This window comes from Lygodium microphyllum, chromosome 10 (genome assembly GCF_053477565.2).
Source record: "Lygodium microphyllum isolate KBCC chromosome 10, Lygodium_microphyllum_v1.1.10, whole genome shotgun sequence".
Classification (NCBI taxonomy): domain Eukaryota; kingdom Viridiplantae; phylum Streptophyta; class Polypodiopsida; order Schizaeales; family Lygodiaceae; genus Lygodium; species Lygodium microphyllum.
In genome coordinates, this window is record NC_141144.1 from 134,131,815 (window position 1) to 134,150,090 (window position 18,276).

The 18,276-nt window shown below is 43.1% G+C and overlaps 1 protein-coding gene across 1 annotated transcript in view; it reads left to right on the plus strand.

Moving 5' to 3' along the window:
- Positions 1-4,089, plus strand: part of LOC148030584 (protein LAZ1 homolog 2-like) — a 267,703-nt gene extending 263,614 nt beyond the window's left edge. Inside the window, exon 9 of the mRNA XM_087686941.1 lies at positions 3,302-4,089. Coding sequence (XP_087543067.1) covers positions 3,302-3,484 — 183 coding nt within the window. The 3' untranslated portion in view covers positions 3,485-4,089. The remainder of the gene's footprint in view (positions 1-3,301) is intronic.
- Positions 4,090-18,276: the final 14,187 nt, after the last annotated feature.

Consider the following 18,276-nt stretch of genomic DNA (forward strand, 5'->3'; position numbering starts at 1 on the left):
GATCCATCTCAGGGACGGCCTCCACTCACTGCCAAGCATCAGTCTACAATCCTGAAGGCCCTCCTGCAATAAGACCTTTCAAGTCAGTCTACCTAGTGTGAGACCACGGACAACTAGCTTGCCCAAGAGAGCCAGACTCTGATACTCTGGGTCTGTGATCCCAAGCCCTCCCTCTGACCTATGTTGTATGATAGTCGCCCACGCCACCTTGGCCCTGGAATCCTTGGAACCATCAGACCCTGACCAAAGGAAATTCCGTACTAGGCGGCGAAGTTGCACTACGCAAGATGTGGAGAAGCACCAACATGAGGCAATGTACCAGGTCGTCGCTAGGAGGACCTGGTTAATCACCAGGGCTTGTCCAGCTAGGGAGAGGCGAGCCGTACTCCAATAGGTCAGTTTCCTCCAAATAGAATCAAGCACATGAAGAAACTGCTAGGAAGGAGTGATGTCAAGTCTCACCTAGAGCCCGAGGTACCGGAAGGTCTGCTCACCCATCTAAATCCTAGGTAGACACTCCACCCCATGCTAGAGTCTGGGTCTGTGAGGAATCCAACCGACTTTTGCTAGTTGATTTTCGCTCCCGCTGCAGAACAGAACATGTCAAGAGCCAGTCTCACTCTCTCTAGCATCAACTCATTGTCCTCTATGTAGAGGGTTGTATCATCTACATACTTTGAGTCTAACAACTCAGTCTCCTCTCCTAGTAGAAGTCGGAGGCTGCGTAACCCGCTCACATGTGACCTGAGGAAGTGAGACATCGCCTCTGCAAAGAGTAGAAACAAGTATGGGGCCAAGAGGCAGCCCTATCCAGCCGAAACTCCTCCCCTCACCTTCCGCCTATGAGAACCTTGTTGGTGGCCGATCTGTAAAGGGCGAAGACCCCACAAATCCACACCTGGGGGAATCCCAACCTCACCATGGTGCCCTCTAGGAAGTCCAGTCCACCCTGTCATAAGTTTTCTCGAAATCCAAGAGTAGTTCGGCCAGTCTCTACCCACTGTGTTGAGCCTACTCTATCGCCTCAAAGAAGTTAAACACATTATCAAGGATGCTCCTATCCTGGACAAAGCCCATCTGTGTGTCATGGATGATATTTGGAAGCACGAGGCGTAGTCGCCTACCAATCAATCATCTTTGCCAGTGCCTTATAGGCCACTGACAATAAGGTGATCGGTCTTCACTGGGAAAGCTCCAACTGGTCTCCCCCTTTGGGGAGAACACTAATAAGGCCTACCAAGAGACTCCGTGGCATCTATCCTGAAGTGAAAATCTCCTGGAAGGCCATCAGTAGAGGGTCCTTCACCACTTCCTAGTAGGTAGTAAAGAAGGCCTTGGAGAGGCCATCCTCCCCCAGGCATTTCGGCCCATCGTGCATATGGAAGGCCTCCTCTAGTTCCTTCTCTCTGAAGGGGGCTAGGAGGGACCGACCCATCTCCTCTGTGACGAGGAACAGGGTGTGATCCCATCCATGTTGTCTACATCTCTGTCCTCTAGCTGAAGGTGTCTCCTGCTGGAAAAGGCGCGTGTAATAGTCACTGGCAATCTCCATCATCTCATCTGGGCTAGAACGAGCCCTCCCATACTGATCCCGAAGGTTGCGGATCTTCTCTCCTACTTAATGATTTTAATTAATTTGATACTCATAAAGCTTGAAATGTACTTTGTATGTTCTTTCAGTATTGTTTTCAAGATATGGTTAAATGCTCACTTTTCATTCAAGGGTGGCCAATTGCTAGGATACCTTGTATTTACGAATGGATCGTCGTGGAAAGAGAGGTAAAAGCTCTAGAGTATTGATCAAAAAGCTTAGTAATGTCTAACTGGAAGCCCAAATAATGAGTGGTTTCAAAAGGGAAAACTAGATGGTCATGATTAAAGAAACAAACAATCAACAAGTGAATCTTTACAATGAAGCTGTCCTAAATCTAAATTTAGTACCTCCTTAATTTTAGAACATTACTAGTTTTAGAAGTTACTGTGATGAAAGTTTTGTTCACATCAAAGGCTCCAAAATTTTTCAATGAATAATGTTTTCATTATTGGCTATATCAAATTCTCAACCATTGAGAGATTTTAGATTAAAAGATATATTTTTCTCTAGAAAATTGACGTGTTATCAACAATAGGATGTGTCACTTGAAAACAACAAAATGTATTACTTGTAATTTTACTTAACACTAGTCATTTTCACTTGACACTTGTCTTTTGTAGTCTCTACTTTCCACTTTTGAACACCCAACCCTCACACCTACGAGCTCTACTGCTCAAATTTCAGCCCACATGTTGTGTACACATCTACCTAATACTCATCCAAGGATCCCTCTCTACTCAGCTTGATCAAATCAAACCATAAAAGAAAATCAACCTACCTGTGGTATGCAAATTAGGGTAGCAAAAACACTAATTTTCAGATTTACGACAAATCAGCCCATTTTATTTGGTTTGCGCACTTCATACCCGTTGGCTTGTTTCAATAAAATCTTGTAAAGTGGGAGGGGATGGTTCCCCTCTTAGCATGGTGTCCTCTCATATGCGTGCATGCATGTGTGTGTGTGTGTGTGTCTGACACTCTCTACCTTTTAATTTCATTTCATGGTGATATTTGACCAAGTTGGATATCTCCCAACATTGTTATTCTTACATGTTTCCCAGCATTTACAGATCCTCCCTGTGTAGAACAGCCACTCCTAACCCTTTGGCCCCCTCCTATTGTAACTATGCCGAAGTATGGAAAGTTGTCTCCTACCATTAACCTCTCACCTTTGGTAGGTTGGTGCTTGGGCTTTTGTGTGTCGATGCGTATCCTATGATGTATTTGCCATGGATGAAGGTTCCATACCACTTGTACACATTGTGTACGGGTATCTCGATATAGCCAATGGATCACATGATTGATATTGCACTCTGAAAGTCAAGTTTAATCATTAGATGAGAGAGGAGATACAAGTGGACAGTATCAAATGCTTTTGTCTACACCTATCTCCATCATAAGGACATTTTCTGTGCATTTTTGGTATACTTACGGTGATATCCAGTAGGTTGGCAGTTAGTCTTGTCCTCATGAAAAAGTTATGTTGCCTTAAATGCAAGGCTCAATGCATGTTTTTGATGGCTATCAATTGGAAAAGTAATTGTTGAATGAGCCAGCTATTTTGCCTTATTTTTTGCTCAAGCGAATAAGTTGGCGCAGCCTGGAATGTATATTTTACAGAATGACAGCAATTTCATAGTTGTGTGAGATCTGAATCTTTGACTTAATCTCATTTGTTTTTCATTCTATTTTGAGTGTTCGCTTCAGGTTGTAGAAGATGTAAAGATCACCGTTTCACAAGCTGTGGAACCAGTGGAGAAAGGCATATCACTTCTTAACGAGCACCTTCCATGGAAGGCAAAGACAGATGAGGAGGATGTAGAAGTTACCATGAAAAATTCAGAGAGAACTGAGCGTGTTGAAATTCAGGCTTGTTATACTATGGCTTGATTCAAACTCCAAAGACAAAAATAGCTAACAGACTCTTCTTGAAGATGTAATACCAACAATAGGAGCAGGTTGAGATCCTCAAGAATGCAATAGTCTTGGTTATGCGAGAAGATACTGATCTATGACTTGACAGGAGCTGCCCTTCCATGTGGCTCCAGAACTTTGAAAAACGGAAGTGATCTTACCTGACAGGCAATGGTTCGAGGGGGGAGAGCAGAGCTGTAAATACGTCTGCACCCTAAAGCTCCCTTAGGGGAAACTATTTTTCCCTTACGTTTCCCTTAGGGGAAACTATTCCTTGGTAGTTTTCATCATCATAGCAGCTTATGGCCGTATGTGAGGGAATGGTCTTCGTGTCAAAGGTGGTGGAAAGAATAAAGTCTTGGAACTGGAGGGTTACCGGGAATAAAGTCTTGGAACTGGGATTGGTATCTCTTATCCTTGTACGTAACCTCTATAATGCACGCTTGCTTGTGATATTTTCCCTCTACGTCTCACCTCTTAAGGAGGGCCACTCTCTGTGTACATACTTTGGTCGGGTTGTGTTTCTTCTACAATTTGATCATGCAGTCAATGCTTTACTTTGCCATCCCTTGTTAAACCAGATTGAGTATCCTCGATGGTCACCCTAATACTTCCTCGATGGTCTTTCATTAACATCTGATTCTCCCCTCAATCACAAACTATTCCTTTTGCTTTCCCGTCTCCCGACCTTTAGGCAGGATTGATTAAATGCAGCAGCCATCACTGCTACTAGAATTTATGAGCACATAGGCACCTTTTTGAGCTTCCAGCCATACACCACGTTTTAAAAGTTTTGGTGTCAACTCCAATTCAGAGTTATGGCCTCCGAACAGGTTTAGGATTGTGTCATCGGTAACACTTGATTATTACCGTGAAGAAAGGGGAGTTCGTTGAACAATGTTCATTAAGGGCGTGCTATTTCAATTGTGCATTCTTCGTTAGAGCAATTGAAGTACTTAAATATATTCAAGTCCAGCAGGTTGACTAAAATCCATTTGAACTGCTACTTAACATACATAGGTTGATCCCACTAAGCCATGCTTTGCAAGAAAGTTGTTCGCTAGCAAGCCACCAACCAAACAATACAATAGAAATATAGCCTTGATTTGAGATGGCTTGCTTTTTTTACAGGATGATAATGTACATTGATTTAGTAGTCAAATGTACATAGAGGCATACATTTGGAAATGGGATTGGCCCATTGTAACTCCAATTAGATGTCTTGGAATGCTAATGCAGTGGAGAAATTGACTTTAAATAGCAAGCAAAAGATCATATTTGGTAGAAGCAACCACAACAAGGCTTTAGTTATCAACCCTATCACCTATGTAAATAATGCCTTTTCTTGCAATGAAATATGCACTTTGTGGCTCGCGGTTAGCTAGTGGTTCATGAAAGGCCTCCAATGATTCACGAGTGCTTTCTAGGTGCAAAGAGTTGGTTTGTTGTGCTTGTTAAGGTGCCCATTTAGCACTTGCAAGAATATTTTTTCAACTCAATGAGTGACTTTGAGATTTTAGATTTTACCCTCAAAAGTCAATAGGTGCTATGTTGAAATGAGATTGTTAAAATTACTAGAGGCTAGAGTTGACATTTGATTGCATGAAGCTAGAAGTGTTTTTGTTGCATGAACTTTAGTAGCAATGCAACTTTTAAATAGGCATGATAATGAATATTAAGAATACATAGACCAATGTGCATCTTTGGAGAACAAAGCAACATCCCTTTGCCTTCTACCACATACCAACAAAAAAGATTTGAATCTAGATAGACCATTAGTATCAGTTAGACATTCGTAACATACACAAAGAGGCCAAAGTGGATAATTTTCAACATTTATTATCAATGCAATTTTTTAGTAGCCCATTGAACCTTTTGTTCAATTATAAGATTCCAACCTAATATATAACCAAGATGTTTAACCACATGACTTTTGAAGGAATTTCTCCATGCTAAAGCAAGCAATTACCAATCTTGTTCCTACCCATTGCAAGCATATTAAATTTGCAAAAAGACTTGTTAACTTTTAGTTAAACTAGAAAGTTCCATGCAAACTTTTAGCTAAACTGGAAAGGTCCATGCATGCATAAGGACAACAAGATCATTGCTTTTTTCCCAATGAACAAATTCATCTAACAGCAATGAATCAAATGTGTGATTTTCCACTGTGATTTGACTTTACTATTTGCACAGAGTTACAAAACATCCCACTATAATTTAGGATTGAATTCTAGTTTAGCTAGTGCCAAGGCAATGTAGTCCCAAGTGTATGGGTTCAAATGCCTTTTCAATGTCCTCATTCAATATAAGTGTATCTTATTGGATATATTCAGTATACTTATTACCAATATATATTTTGGTATAATCACCATTAATTTTTCTTTTAGGCACACAATCATATTGAGTACAATGTAGACCATCACGCAAAAAACATTAGATTTGGTTAACTACCATCATGGTGACCAATTTGTAAATCATTAGTAGCAACATTATTGGTCTCTGATTAGAGCATAAGTCAAAAGTTACTCTTTGGAAAATAGTGTATCTAAACCCTCTTTCCATGTTCTATATATCATGAAAAACATTGATATATTGGGGGAATTCTAGTATGCCCCGAAAAATTTCAACTATCCAGCCATCTCATATAGGGGACTTCCATCTACTCTTGCCATTGAGTGCAAACATCATGTCACTTCATGGCAAATGAAGGTTCTTAAAAAGATCTTTAGAGAAGCAACCTTCATTTACAATAGCTCTCTTTCAAAAAATTATCTACGATAGTGTCGTAACACCATTACAGGTTACATCTAGTGGCCCATTGTACTTTTGACCCTTTGAATGTTTTCTTTTTAGCAAGATGCATCAAAGATTCTTTAAAGAAATCTTTAGATAAAAAAACCTTTGTCTATTATAATTCTTTCTCTTCCATGAGACCCATTTATGTAATTTATGATGGTCACTCTACATGATGACATGTTTGGCATGCAATAATCCTTGTTGCTCATCAACATACAACTATAGGGTTTCAATAATTAACATAAAAATTTCATGCTTCTTTGGCTACTTGAGCCATAGTGCATTTTATCCATACACCATTAATCAAAATATTTCATGATAATATGCATAAGCTTAAACAAATTGACACAAATTTTTTTTGAAAATTTGCGCATGCAATGCTAGAATAGAAACTTGCACCATACTTCTAAACATATCATGCTATTTGTAAGTAGTCATTATTCACTAGCAAGAGGCATTTTTTGGGTGATTGTATCATTCTTGGGTGTATGAAAAAGAGACCCAACTATGAGGGAACATGATCTAAGAGCAATTGAGTGCAATCAATGCATACTTTGTACATAAAATCATCATATTGATCTCCATGCAAGAAAGTACCAAGGATTCAATCCTATCTATACACCAATCAACGTATTATCATTAAATGCATAACAAGGACCATCAAGTTGAAGATGTTGCCGTAGACCTAATACCCTTGATTTAGTCATAGAATCAACCCATTCTTGTCTTTCTAAATCTTGGATTTGGGAACAACCAATGGTGCTATGTATTGGGGATGGCACTTTATGGAAATCACAATAAAGAAAAGCATCATTGAGCCAAGTATCTGTTTGTGTTTCTTGCTACATATGAGGATTCTTGGACTAGTGGGAAACATACATGTGTGTGTATCCAATTATTTGACTATATAAAGAACAATGGACTATCAACTACTATTCAATATAGATGCATGGCATATAGGACACACAGTTTTTAAAGTTAAAAGAGGGTCCAATAGCATGAGCATGCTTAGTGCTGGCCCTATGCAACACAACACTTATGTTTAAAGGCATGAAATAAAATGTTTTTCACATTCACAATGATGGTTGTTAATGAAAAAATATTTGAGCACCATGAATCATACATAATTGCATTGCGTGCAACATATGATACCATCCCAGATACACAACAATTGTTTTCATGAACATTGACCTATGTTGAGGAGGTGAGGTATTCCAAGCTATAAGTCTAGTGATTGATCTCCTTGGGGATTATTCAGTGAGGAATATATTATATCTTGTTGAATGATTGATTAAAAAAGTGGAGCATGTATTATATGTGTTCTATGTATGTGCGGCGCATCTTGGGGCCAATCTCTAAGGTGTACAAGAGCAGTAGTGGTACTGCGGCAATGAGCCAAGGGGCGCTCCCTTTGTCTATGCTTACATGGTGTATTACATTGATATGTGTAGAGACTCCCTATAAGGAGTGTGGGAAGGGTTATCTACTGGATTACAGGAGAGGAGTAGACGGAAGAGAAGGGGTTCGAAGAAATTGAAGACGTAGAAGAATACTAAAAAAAAAAGAATTAGAAAATGTAGAAGAATACTAACAGAGATTAAGCTTGTCAGTTTCTTTCAGCATTATGAGAATACTGCTCAGATCGCCAATCTAATGCTTCCATTGGCTCTGAAAGGGGGGTAAAATACCAGCACGCTTGGTGAGAATTTTGCCGCATCACTTCTTCATCTCCCACTTCGAAGTGCTATTCATTGCCTGAAAACAGCGATCGTGCATCGCGCGATTCTGTCAATCTCTCTTTTTATATAAAATCCTCTCAAATTGGTTGAAAGCTACATCCTTTCTTTTACATGTTATCCTAGTCTAGAAGTTGTCTATAGTTTTGTGGATTTTTCCTAACCTTGGCATGACCCTTCTTGTGATTATGACATTAATCCTTAGCAATTGTATGCATGTTCATCGCATCACTCACTTACTTGGCTCTAGTCTCTATTCTCACCCATCAATTGGCTTAAGCTCCATACATTAAATGGCCCAAGTCTTGGCCAAATGTGTCTTGTGTGCTATTAATCATATATGTGTAAATTCTATATTCTATGCATGTTCACAACTTCCTATGTTTTTTCTCTATAAATGCCAACTAATTGCTTAACACTTATGTGACCCCCTTAATAGTTATTTTTGTTCTTAAAATAGATTTGGAGAGGTCTAAGTGGTAAACATATTCTAGATGGTGCTTATATACTCCTATATTGAACTCTCTTGTGAATAATCATTCCACTTTACTAAACAATATTTCTTGATCATCTACTATTTTTTTTAATAGTTTTATTGCTTACATGAAAAATTAGATGTATCTTAGTTATGCTAGAAAGTTCAAAGCTTGTAACCCATTTCACTTATCTTTATAAGTAATGTGAATGGACCACAATCCTTAGAGGGCAACTTTGGACACTGTTAAGGATTTTCATGATTTCAAATTATTCAATTCAAGTCATTTAAGAGATATGTTTACTTGGGGATTACATTTTGAGGACTGAGGTTCACCTTGAGGAGAGCAGCGGAGAGATTGACACGAGGCTATGCAGCCCTAGGGTCAATAGAAAGTAAAGTGTATACACATACAGTTTCAAGAGCCACTGACAAAGTTTTGGCTCTTTGACACACTGGTCACACCAGCACTTCTGTATTAGGCCCCCCCACTATGGGAATCAAGCCTCTACCACACGAGGTGAGCCACACAAGATTAGCCACTAACCAAGATAGAGGAGATATATGAGGGGTGGGAGCATTTGGAGAGTCTCCTAGCACTGATGATTTCACGGATGATTCAAAGTAAGCCCTATGTAGTACTACATGAAATTATCAAAGCAGAGATGGGAGCACCACCCATAGTGGCAAAGGCCCTCTTCCAAACAATGACTTTCCTGCATAGGCTCTACTAAGATTGAGATACTCTCGACTCACACTAGATTCATCTAGACATCTAGCATTATAATGGGATATTGAAAGCTTGTATGCTTAGGCAGAGGCATGGTTACAATTACATGGATTACACATGGATCACCTTCCACCGCTACAGTACAGCTTGGATTGCCCCCACTTGGAGCTTAGGTGAGAGGAGCTAAACCACATCATCATGATGGACATTATTTAGATACACACATCTAGGGCATATGTGATACCTATTGAGGATCTGGGGATAGAGATTGCCTTCTATCAAAATCATATTCTACACATATCCCATGATGGCTTTGTTGTCCACTTCAAATACATGGATGCACTCCTCTCATGATGTACAATGCACCATTGGACAACTTCACACATCCTTGCACAAGCTTTGGAGACATAGATACAACACAAACTCCCTCTCCCCGATGAACAACATGATTTGCCAGCTTTGTCAGCTCAAGCCAAAGACAAAGGAGCATTACCTACGCAAATATCTAATGTGCTACGGGATCTGAGAGCACTTCCATTGCTTATTCAAAGAGGGATTTGGACCACTATCCAAGGTTATGGATTTTCTGGATCAGATATGTCTCTAGCTCTTCTTACTAGAGTTATGCCGCCATAGAGAGCATCTCTTACGGACCCAATAGTAGAGACATGAAGCCACACACTAATGCACACATTGAGTTCTACAGAGCATCTTCTACTCTCTCCATCAAAGAGCCCTTATGGATCTACAACAAATGGCTCCACCACGGGGAACCACCCTAGACACAACCAAAGAGAGATGTAGAGCCTATCACCCATGCATAGTTGATTCACACCCTCCCACGAGGCATTACTTGCATATACAAAGGATACTACATCATTGGGGAACCCTATGTCACCACTTTAGCCTCTCTATGCTAGATAGAGACATGAGAGATATCCTAGGATGAGAGTGCCTCCTCCTGAGCAATTCCACGTTGCATCTACCTTAGGCATCATTTTATACTCATCAGCTATGTATTATTCACTATTTTTTTTTCATTTAGTTGGTCACAACATTAGATGGCAGGTGCTTTGGGACATGGGAAATTCCCTAACTTTTCATTTGTAATATTTTGGTCTCACAAGCCAATTTGGCCTCTTGTAGATATGTGTGTGTGTGTGTGTGTGTGTGTGTGTGTGTGTGTGTGTGTGTGTGTGTGTGTGTGTGTGTGTGTGTGTGTGTGTGTGTGTGTGTGTGTGTGTGTGTGTGTGTGTGTGTGTGTGTGTGTGTGTGTGTGTGTGTGCATCTACATATATATATACATACACACATATATATATGTATATATATATATACATATATGTATATACATATGTATGTGTATATATATATATATATATGTACATATATATATACATATCCACTTCTAAACATAGCGAATTATTAGATTGAAATCTCTGGACAATTATATACTAAATGCAATTAAACCCGCAGCTTATGAGTCTTAGCTAAAGCTACAGAGCTCTCTATTTGTTTGATCCTAACATTAATCTTATTTTGATATTATTTGCAAACGATGCCAAAAGTGATCATTTCATTTTATTGCCTAAGTCTATGGACTAAAGCAAGCACCTAGAGCATGGTCTGACAAGATCATAGAGTATTTTTCAACATTGGATTTTATGTTTTTGATGTTGATCACTCACTTTATGTGAGAAAAGAAGATACAAGCTTGATAATCATAGTCATCTATGTGGATGACTTGATTATCACAAATAACAGTGATAATGGGATTGCTGAAGTCAAAGACCTTTTGAAGAAGAAGTTTGAGATGAAGGATTTGGGTGAGTTGAGGTACTTTCTTGGTTTTGAGGTGATCAAATGTGATGATGGTATATGGCTAACCAAAAGCAATATGGCTTGGATATATTATCCAAGAATGGTATGACAACATGTAAGCCTCTTTCAATGCCATTGGAGCAAAATGTGAAGTTGAATACTAATGTTGGAGATGAGATATAAGACCCTACTGTGTTCATGGATGATAGTAGAAAGTTTGATTTACATGACTATCACAAGACCAAACTTGAGCGATATTGTTGGCCTTGTCAATTATTTTATGCAAATGCCTAGAAAGCCTTATTTGGATACAGTTAAACATATATTGAGGTATGTAAAGTCCACTTCACATTAATCCTTTCTCTCACTAGCAGCTAATTTAGCTTAGGAAATAGGGGATGACGTGGTGGGTTGCATTAAGCGACTGGACACCACTTTTGTATCACTAGCTCTGAGCTACGATCGCCTCGACTTAGGCCTATTGAATGAATCCTTCGCAGCCGAAGTTAAAATGATGCCTTGTTCTTGGGAAACGTTTGAATTCACATTTGCAAAAGCCGCTACCTCCGCTACTAGGTTGCTCAGTAGTGAGATCTCAAAAGAGCAAGCAATCAAACAACGCCTCATCACGTCGTATGATCAGCGAACCACTTCTCCCATCACTAACCAAGAAGTGGCAGAGCTATCAAAACTTGCTGAGATGAACTCCGAGTTCTTAAAGCATTGGCATGCTCTTAGGCTGCAATGGAAAGTTGAAGGATGCTGAGTAATGACCAACGCTGAGCAGTGACGTGCTATCAAAACAGCAGAGTACGACCCCACATACGTCGTGTCAACATCATATCAAGTGTTAACCACATTGCGGGGTCGTCCTATAGAAGAACACATCAAGGGACACCCCTACCTCGACCGCTTGTTGACCGAAGAGGAGTTACACATTGCTAGCCGAGTCAACTCGGGCGACTTCCTAACTGACGTACTCACATACATCACCCAAGTGGGGATTAAACCCTCCGACCTGGACTGTGAATCCCATTTGGAATACAACCCCAACTTCTATACTTAGCTCCTTCACAAGTAGCCCCTACACCTCCATGCTGAAAGCCCTTCACCTTCTAACCCTCAATTCTAGGAAGAATTCTTCTCAAACTGGCAGGGGAGGGGCTAAGGTGAATCAGATCAGAAGCAGTAAATCAAGTCAAAGTCAGTAAAGTACGTAGACATACATTGTCAAAAATGGACGAGGTAGGAAAGGGGCATGAAAACTTTGAATTAAAAGGCAAAAAGTCAAAGTCTGAAAAAGGGAATCTCCATTAGACCTTAATGAATTCATTCAAAAGTATAGAGTTTTTCTTTTTCAGCAATTATCATGACGCAAGCACTAATGAGAATTATGGTTTATGACAGGAACAAAAAATGTGGCAACAGGACCGGGTCCACTGACTCCCTTTCACGGAGGAGGAGAGAACACGGTACAGCATCAACCTAGAGATCCGCGCCTATAATCAATTGAAATTCCGAACTATTCACAATTTGGAAGAATTAGTGGCCAAGGAAGAGGCGGCCAAGAGCGTCGTGGAAAGCTGCAACCTCAAAAAGTACTTGGGAAGTTTCGCACAAGAACCCGATCACACGAGCTGTGTGGAATTTCTCAAGTCCTACAACCCCGACAGCGAATGCGGCACTGCCACAGTGGGAAGAGGACAGAGTGCTAAGCAAGTATTGGTTCGTCTAAACCCCGCCTTGGTGGAGAAGGCACTAGGACTGGAACCAAAGGTGGAAAAGAAGCAAAAGAGGGACGTATACGCCATGCTGGGGATGAGAAAGGAGGACGTGCTGACAAACGATGGCATTAGTATCTAGGACATCCCCAATGCAGAGACCAGGCTAAAGCGAAGCTCATACATGCGCTCTTCTCCAGCCAGCGCTACAACGCGTTGATGCACCGGATCAGCATACCAATACTGGAAAATGTAGCGGCCCATACCCTGCACGAAGTCGACTAGAACGGCTACGTGTGCAAGACTATCGACCAGGTAGCCCGAGCGCTAGCCTTAGGAAGCACGCCAGTAGGAGGAGAATCCCCGATGTCGAAGGCTGCAGAAAGAAAAAGGGCCTCCTCCAAAGCCTCGTTCATCGCATATCGGGGCATCTTAACGGCGCTTATCTAGGAGGCCGTGAAGAAAGCAAAAGAGGGGGAGGGAGAAACACGCGACAGATCACCTCCCCATCAACACCAGGAGAGGTCCAGTGATAGGACGGAGACCGAGGAAGAAGGGAAAGAGTAGAAGAGCAAAAAGCAGGTCAAGGAGACTAAGAAAAAAGTAGTGCAAAAGAAAAAGAAACATGATGAAGGTCATAGAAAGGAGAGGGAAGACTTGGAGAAAGCGAAACAACAATCCCTCAGGGAGGCAGAGGAGAGAGAAAGGAAGAGGAAGCAGGAAGAACAAGAAACAACGGAGCAAGTCAAGCAGGCTAAAAAGGCGTCCAAGCAAGAGGCTGAAAGGAGAAGAAAAGAAGAGCAGGAGGAAAAAGAAAAACTAGAGGAAGAATACAAAAAGGCGGAAGAGGAAAGGAAATGAAGAGTCGCAGAGGAGGAAGAGGAGTTGAGAAGAAAAGAGGAGGAGGATATGGCCGAAGCTACATACTGGTCCATCGAGCAGCAGTGCAGGGCGGATGACCCAGAAGCCTGGAATCAGCCAAGGGAAGAGAGGCCTAGCTCCAACATGCAGGCACCAGAACCCGCGCCCCCCGCAGTTCCAGAAGGAAAAGGCAAAGCACCCCTGCATCCTATCCCCACCCTCATGGCACCCCCCGTTGAACCCATTATGCTCACCCCTAGCATCCCCACCAGCTTGGAAGTGTCCAACCTGGTGGCCTGGATGCAATACTTCATCAGCAAGGAAATGGCCCAAGGAAAAAGCACGAAAACCATGACCAAGGGACCAAAAAGGCCAGCTGTAGATGCAAAATCGAGGCAGGACCAAAAGCATCCACGTATGGAGGCCTCAACCACCCCCACCCACACAACAATGATGCCACCGGCCAGTTACGACGAATACGTCGCTGAGCTACTTTCCCAACTGGAGAGAGCAAAGGAGGAGAAAAGAATGGCGGTGGCTGAGTTGGTGATGGAAAAAGATTCAATGGCGGCTTTCCAACTGGAGAAAACCCGCATCATCGCCATGCAGCAACGCCAAATATTCGAACTCAAGCAAGAGTTGAAAGCCAAAGAGGACAGGAAAGAAAGCTACAAGCAGCACAGTTAGAGGACGAGAATCAGGAACTCGTGAAGATGCAGTGGGAGTACAAGCTCCTCCTGATGCAATATAAGGAACTAGAGTCAAAGACCGCCACCATTGAGCAAATGATGAAGGAGCTGAGCGCCAAAGAAGAGGAGAGAAAACAAGAGCACGAGCAACAACAAAAGGAGATCGAGTCCATGACCGATCAGCTGCGCCTCGGGAAGAAAGAGCAAGACAGCATGAGCAAAGAGCTCAGGGCCTAGGAGCAGAAGCTCATAACCCTAGCTCAAAAGCAGGGGGAGAGCATGGAAGAAATGAGCAAAAGGGTCGAGGAATGGGCTATGCAGAACGAGGCAAGGGTGAAGGCACTAGCGCGGCGCCTCACCTTGGTGGAGAAGAAAAAAATCTTGGTAGAAAGCAAAGCGGACGCTGCCCAAACAGCCTTCACTGCCAACAAGCCTTCCTCAATACACTACTGGATACAACTTAACCAGAGGGAAAAGAGCTGTTGGAGGTGGTGAGGAAGAAATTAAGCATCGCACGCAGAGCCCTGCATGCGGAGCTGCAGATGCCACCCCAACCTGCGAAGGTTAGGCTGGGCGCTTAGAGGAGTAGCGGAAGTATCTACTACTGTCCGGCTATTAACCCCAACACGAAGAAAGCAAAAGGAAATGAAAAAGACACATGGCAAAGGCAGAAAAAAGGTAGCCCGACTGAAGAAAGAATAGGAGAAAATGCCAAAAACGCAAGGGCAACCTTAAAAGTCCAAGCAAATACAAAAGGGAAAAGGCGCACCCTGAAATCGTGTAAAAGAGCGACGAGCTCTCACCCATGCAATTTGTAAATGTAGACGAGCAGTGGAAAGGAATCTAGGAAGATAGAATGACAATGGGAAAAAGGGCCTAGGCTATGGCCGGCCATGTAAAAAAGGGGAAAAGGGGATGACCGCCCAAAAGGGATTTAGGGTTTTGTATATAAAGTTGAAAAGTACATGAGAAGCTCATTCTTGTGTGTGGCCAAAAGTAGCTCTCCTCTTCTTCTTCTTCTTCTTGTTCTTTCTTGCTTAAGCTTGTGCTTGAGAGAGGGAGTGTGAGAGTGTGAGGGAGTGAGTGTGTGAGGGTGAGGGACTGTGGGGTGGAGAAGCTCTCCATCTTCTCCTCTCTTCTTCTCTTCTCTTCTCTTCTCTTGTCTTGCTCACGGCAATGGAGCTTGGAGCTTGGAGCAGGAGGATTGAGCTTGCTTGAAGCTTGCACTTGGATCGTGGAGCAACCGGAGTGTGCAGGAGAGAAGGTAACTCAAACGGCACGGAGGTAAGCTCACTACACCCATAGATATGGATGGCACGTCGGTTATGTGAGAGGTAGCCATTAGTGCTCGGCTTGGAACGCTTGAAACAATAAGCGGTCTGTGGCTCTTGGCGGTTGAGCGAAAGCTCCCACACCGGCCTAACCCCCCAGGAGGCAGATACCCTCGGCTTTGAAGAAAGAGCACTACAAGAAAACCGACAGGGGGAGGAAGTCGAACTCGAAGTCGACATGAACAGATTTAGAGAAGATGTAATCTCACAGCTCCCCTCGCCGCACGAAGAGGATCAGCAACAACCCGACCCGCCCCTTGACAGACAAGCCATCCTCAAGGAGCGACGGAAAAAGCTAGTGGAAGAAGCTAGAAAAAGGCTACAGGCCAAGCCAGCCGTGCGGCCATCCACACCCCTCCCACCATGCCCGAAAGACCTCCCAATGCAATTCCACGCAGAACTAGTCGTCTGGGAACGGCAGGAAATGGAAAAGGACCCTTTCTCTTTCAGTTTCCTTATGCATGACAGCCTGAGAAGGGTCCTACCAATCAAATTGATGGAAGAGGTGATCGCAGCTGGCAGCCAACTAGGCCAAAGATGGCTGGATGAAAGGGTGAAGACCCCCACTTTGTGGGGCACGGAGGAGACTGAATTTTGGCAAGACAAAGTATATGAAGTGCCACACACAGTAAGGGGCTACGACTGCCAACCCCTCTGGAGAAGGTGAATATGTAATACCAACATGCTCGCCTCGATGGCATTTTGTAACACCCTACCCTACGAGTGGAACGACCCCACGTTTATGGCATATCCCCGTAGGGTAGGCGTGGATTTTGTCGCCACCCTCCATGGGAGGCATGACTTCCCCGTCATCTACAACTCCAACACCACTTCCTTTGAGGACGCTCTACTTTTTGATCTAGCAAGCCTACCCGCCTCCATGACGCGCTTCCTCGTTGAGTTCTCCTCCTGCCCAGATCTCGCATTCATAACCACCTGTAATTACCTTAGGCTCCTTAAGCTCCTACTTAAGCAAGATCTGGCACTGCAAGAAAACGGCTTGCCTTCCCTCTTTTTTGATCCTAATGCTATTGATAGCTGCGCTATGACCTGCTTAATGATGAGGGCTAGCCTACTATCTTCATTTTGCCTAGATCTTCCAGAGAATATGAGCGACAGCCAATTCACTAGGTGCAATCACCCCTTCCTATCCACCACCTCTCTCTACATCCGTATGAACGTGAAAGGGTACATGCAGAGCCACCAATTTTTACGCAAATCCATCCACCCGCCCTCCCCCCCTCATTCCGACGACGAGAATTAGACTTGGCTATCCTACTCCTGATGTAATACTATCCCAAAATGTATCCAAAAAAAAAAACGCAAGATCACTACACCTAGGGGTCCTTAAGTTAGGCGTGTCCGGTGGCTTTGGTCGGTCGGCTCCGCTCCTAACCCCCTAGCCCTTTTTGACCCCCACGTCACGCTTAGGGCACATCAACGGCAGGACACACATAGGGAGGTAACACTCACCTATGGTTAGACCTGTCACCCTAAGCCACTGGTACCACACCCCCTTGGCAAAAATGGGGTCCTCAAGTGTGGGACATCACCCGGGCTCGCTTGCGGTTAGACCCACCTCCCCATTCCACTAGCACGAGCACATTGCACCAACACACTGAGGACAACACTCCCCTTAGGTAAAGCACCGCACCTTCTTCTTCAGGTACACCAGAAACGCCCAACCACCAACTTTGGAGACCCTCGTCCACCCATGCAATCCAGTGAGCTGCTCCGACGAACATCATTCTTGAGCTTCCACAAGCACCTGCGTCTACATGTGGCCCTCACCCTTACACCCATGCCAAAGTGCCATGGGACTAGCACCCGTCTAGGAGGGGGTTAATGTTAACCCCAAGTCAAGATGGCGAAAAATGGAGGAAAAGGAAAAAGGAAGATGGAAAAAGAGCAAAGACACACAGGCGGCCTCTAAAGGTGAACCAAGGCAAAAAGTCAACCTTAAAAGAAAAGGCACCTCAAAAAACTCAAAAATTTCTTGTAAAAGAGCACCAAGCTCCCTCCTGTGCCAATTGTAAAATATTAGATGGGTGCAAGCTAGAGGCATAAGGCTAAAAGAGGAAAATGGAAAAATGACCTTGCCACAATGGCCGATCATGTAAAAAAGGGATGGGTGCCCATGGGATTTTAGGGTTTGTATATATAAAGTTCAAAAAGTGAATAAGAGATCATTCTTTGGTGTGTGGAAAAAGGGTCTTCTTCTTCTTCTCTCCTTCTCACCTCCTTGCTTGTGTGTGCTCTTGAGAGAGGGAGTGTGAGAGTGTGAGGGAGTGAGTGTGTGGGAGAGTGAGGGATCAAGAGGGTGAAGCTCTTTATCATCTCCTCTTCTCTTCTTCTCTTCCCTTCTCTCTTCTTGCGTGTGCGGCTATGGAGGATGGAGCTTGGAGATGGAGGAGGCCTGAGGATGCTTGAGCTAGCATCTAGGATCGTGGAGCTACCGGTGTGTGGGAGAGAGGAGGCAACTCATATCGGCACTAAGGTAAGCTCACTACACTCCTAGGATCGATGACGCATCGGCTAGGTGAGAGATAGCCATTAGAGATCGCTTGAAACGCTTGAAACAATAAGCGGTCTGTGGTTCTTGGCGGTT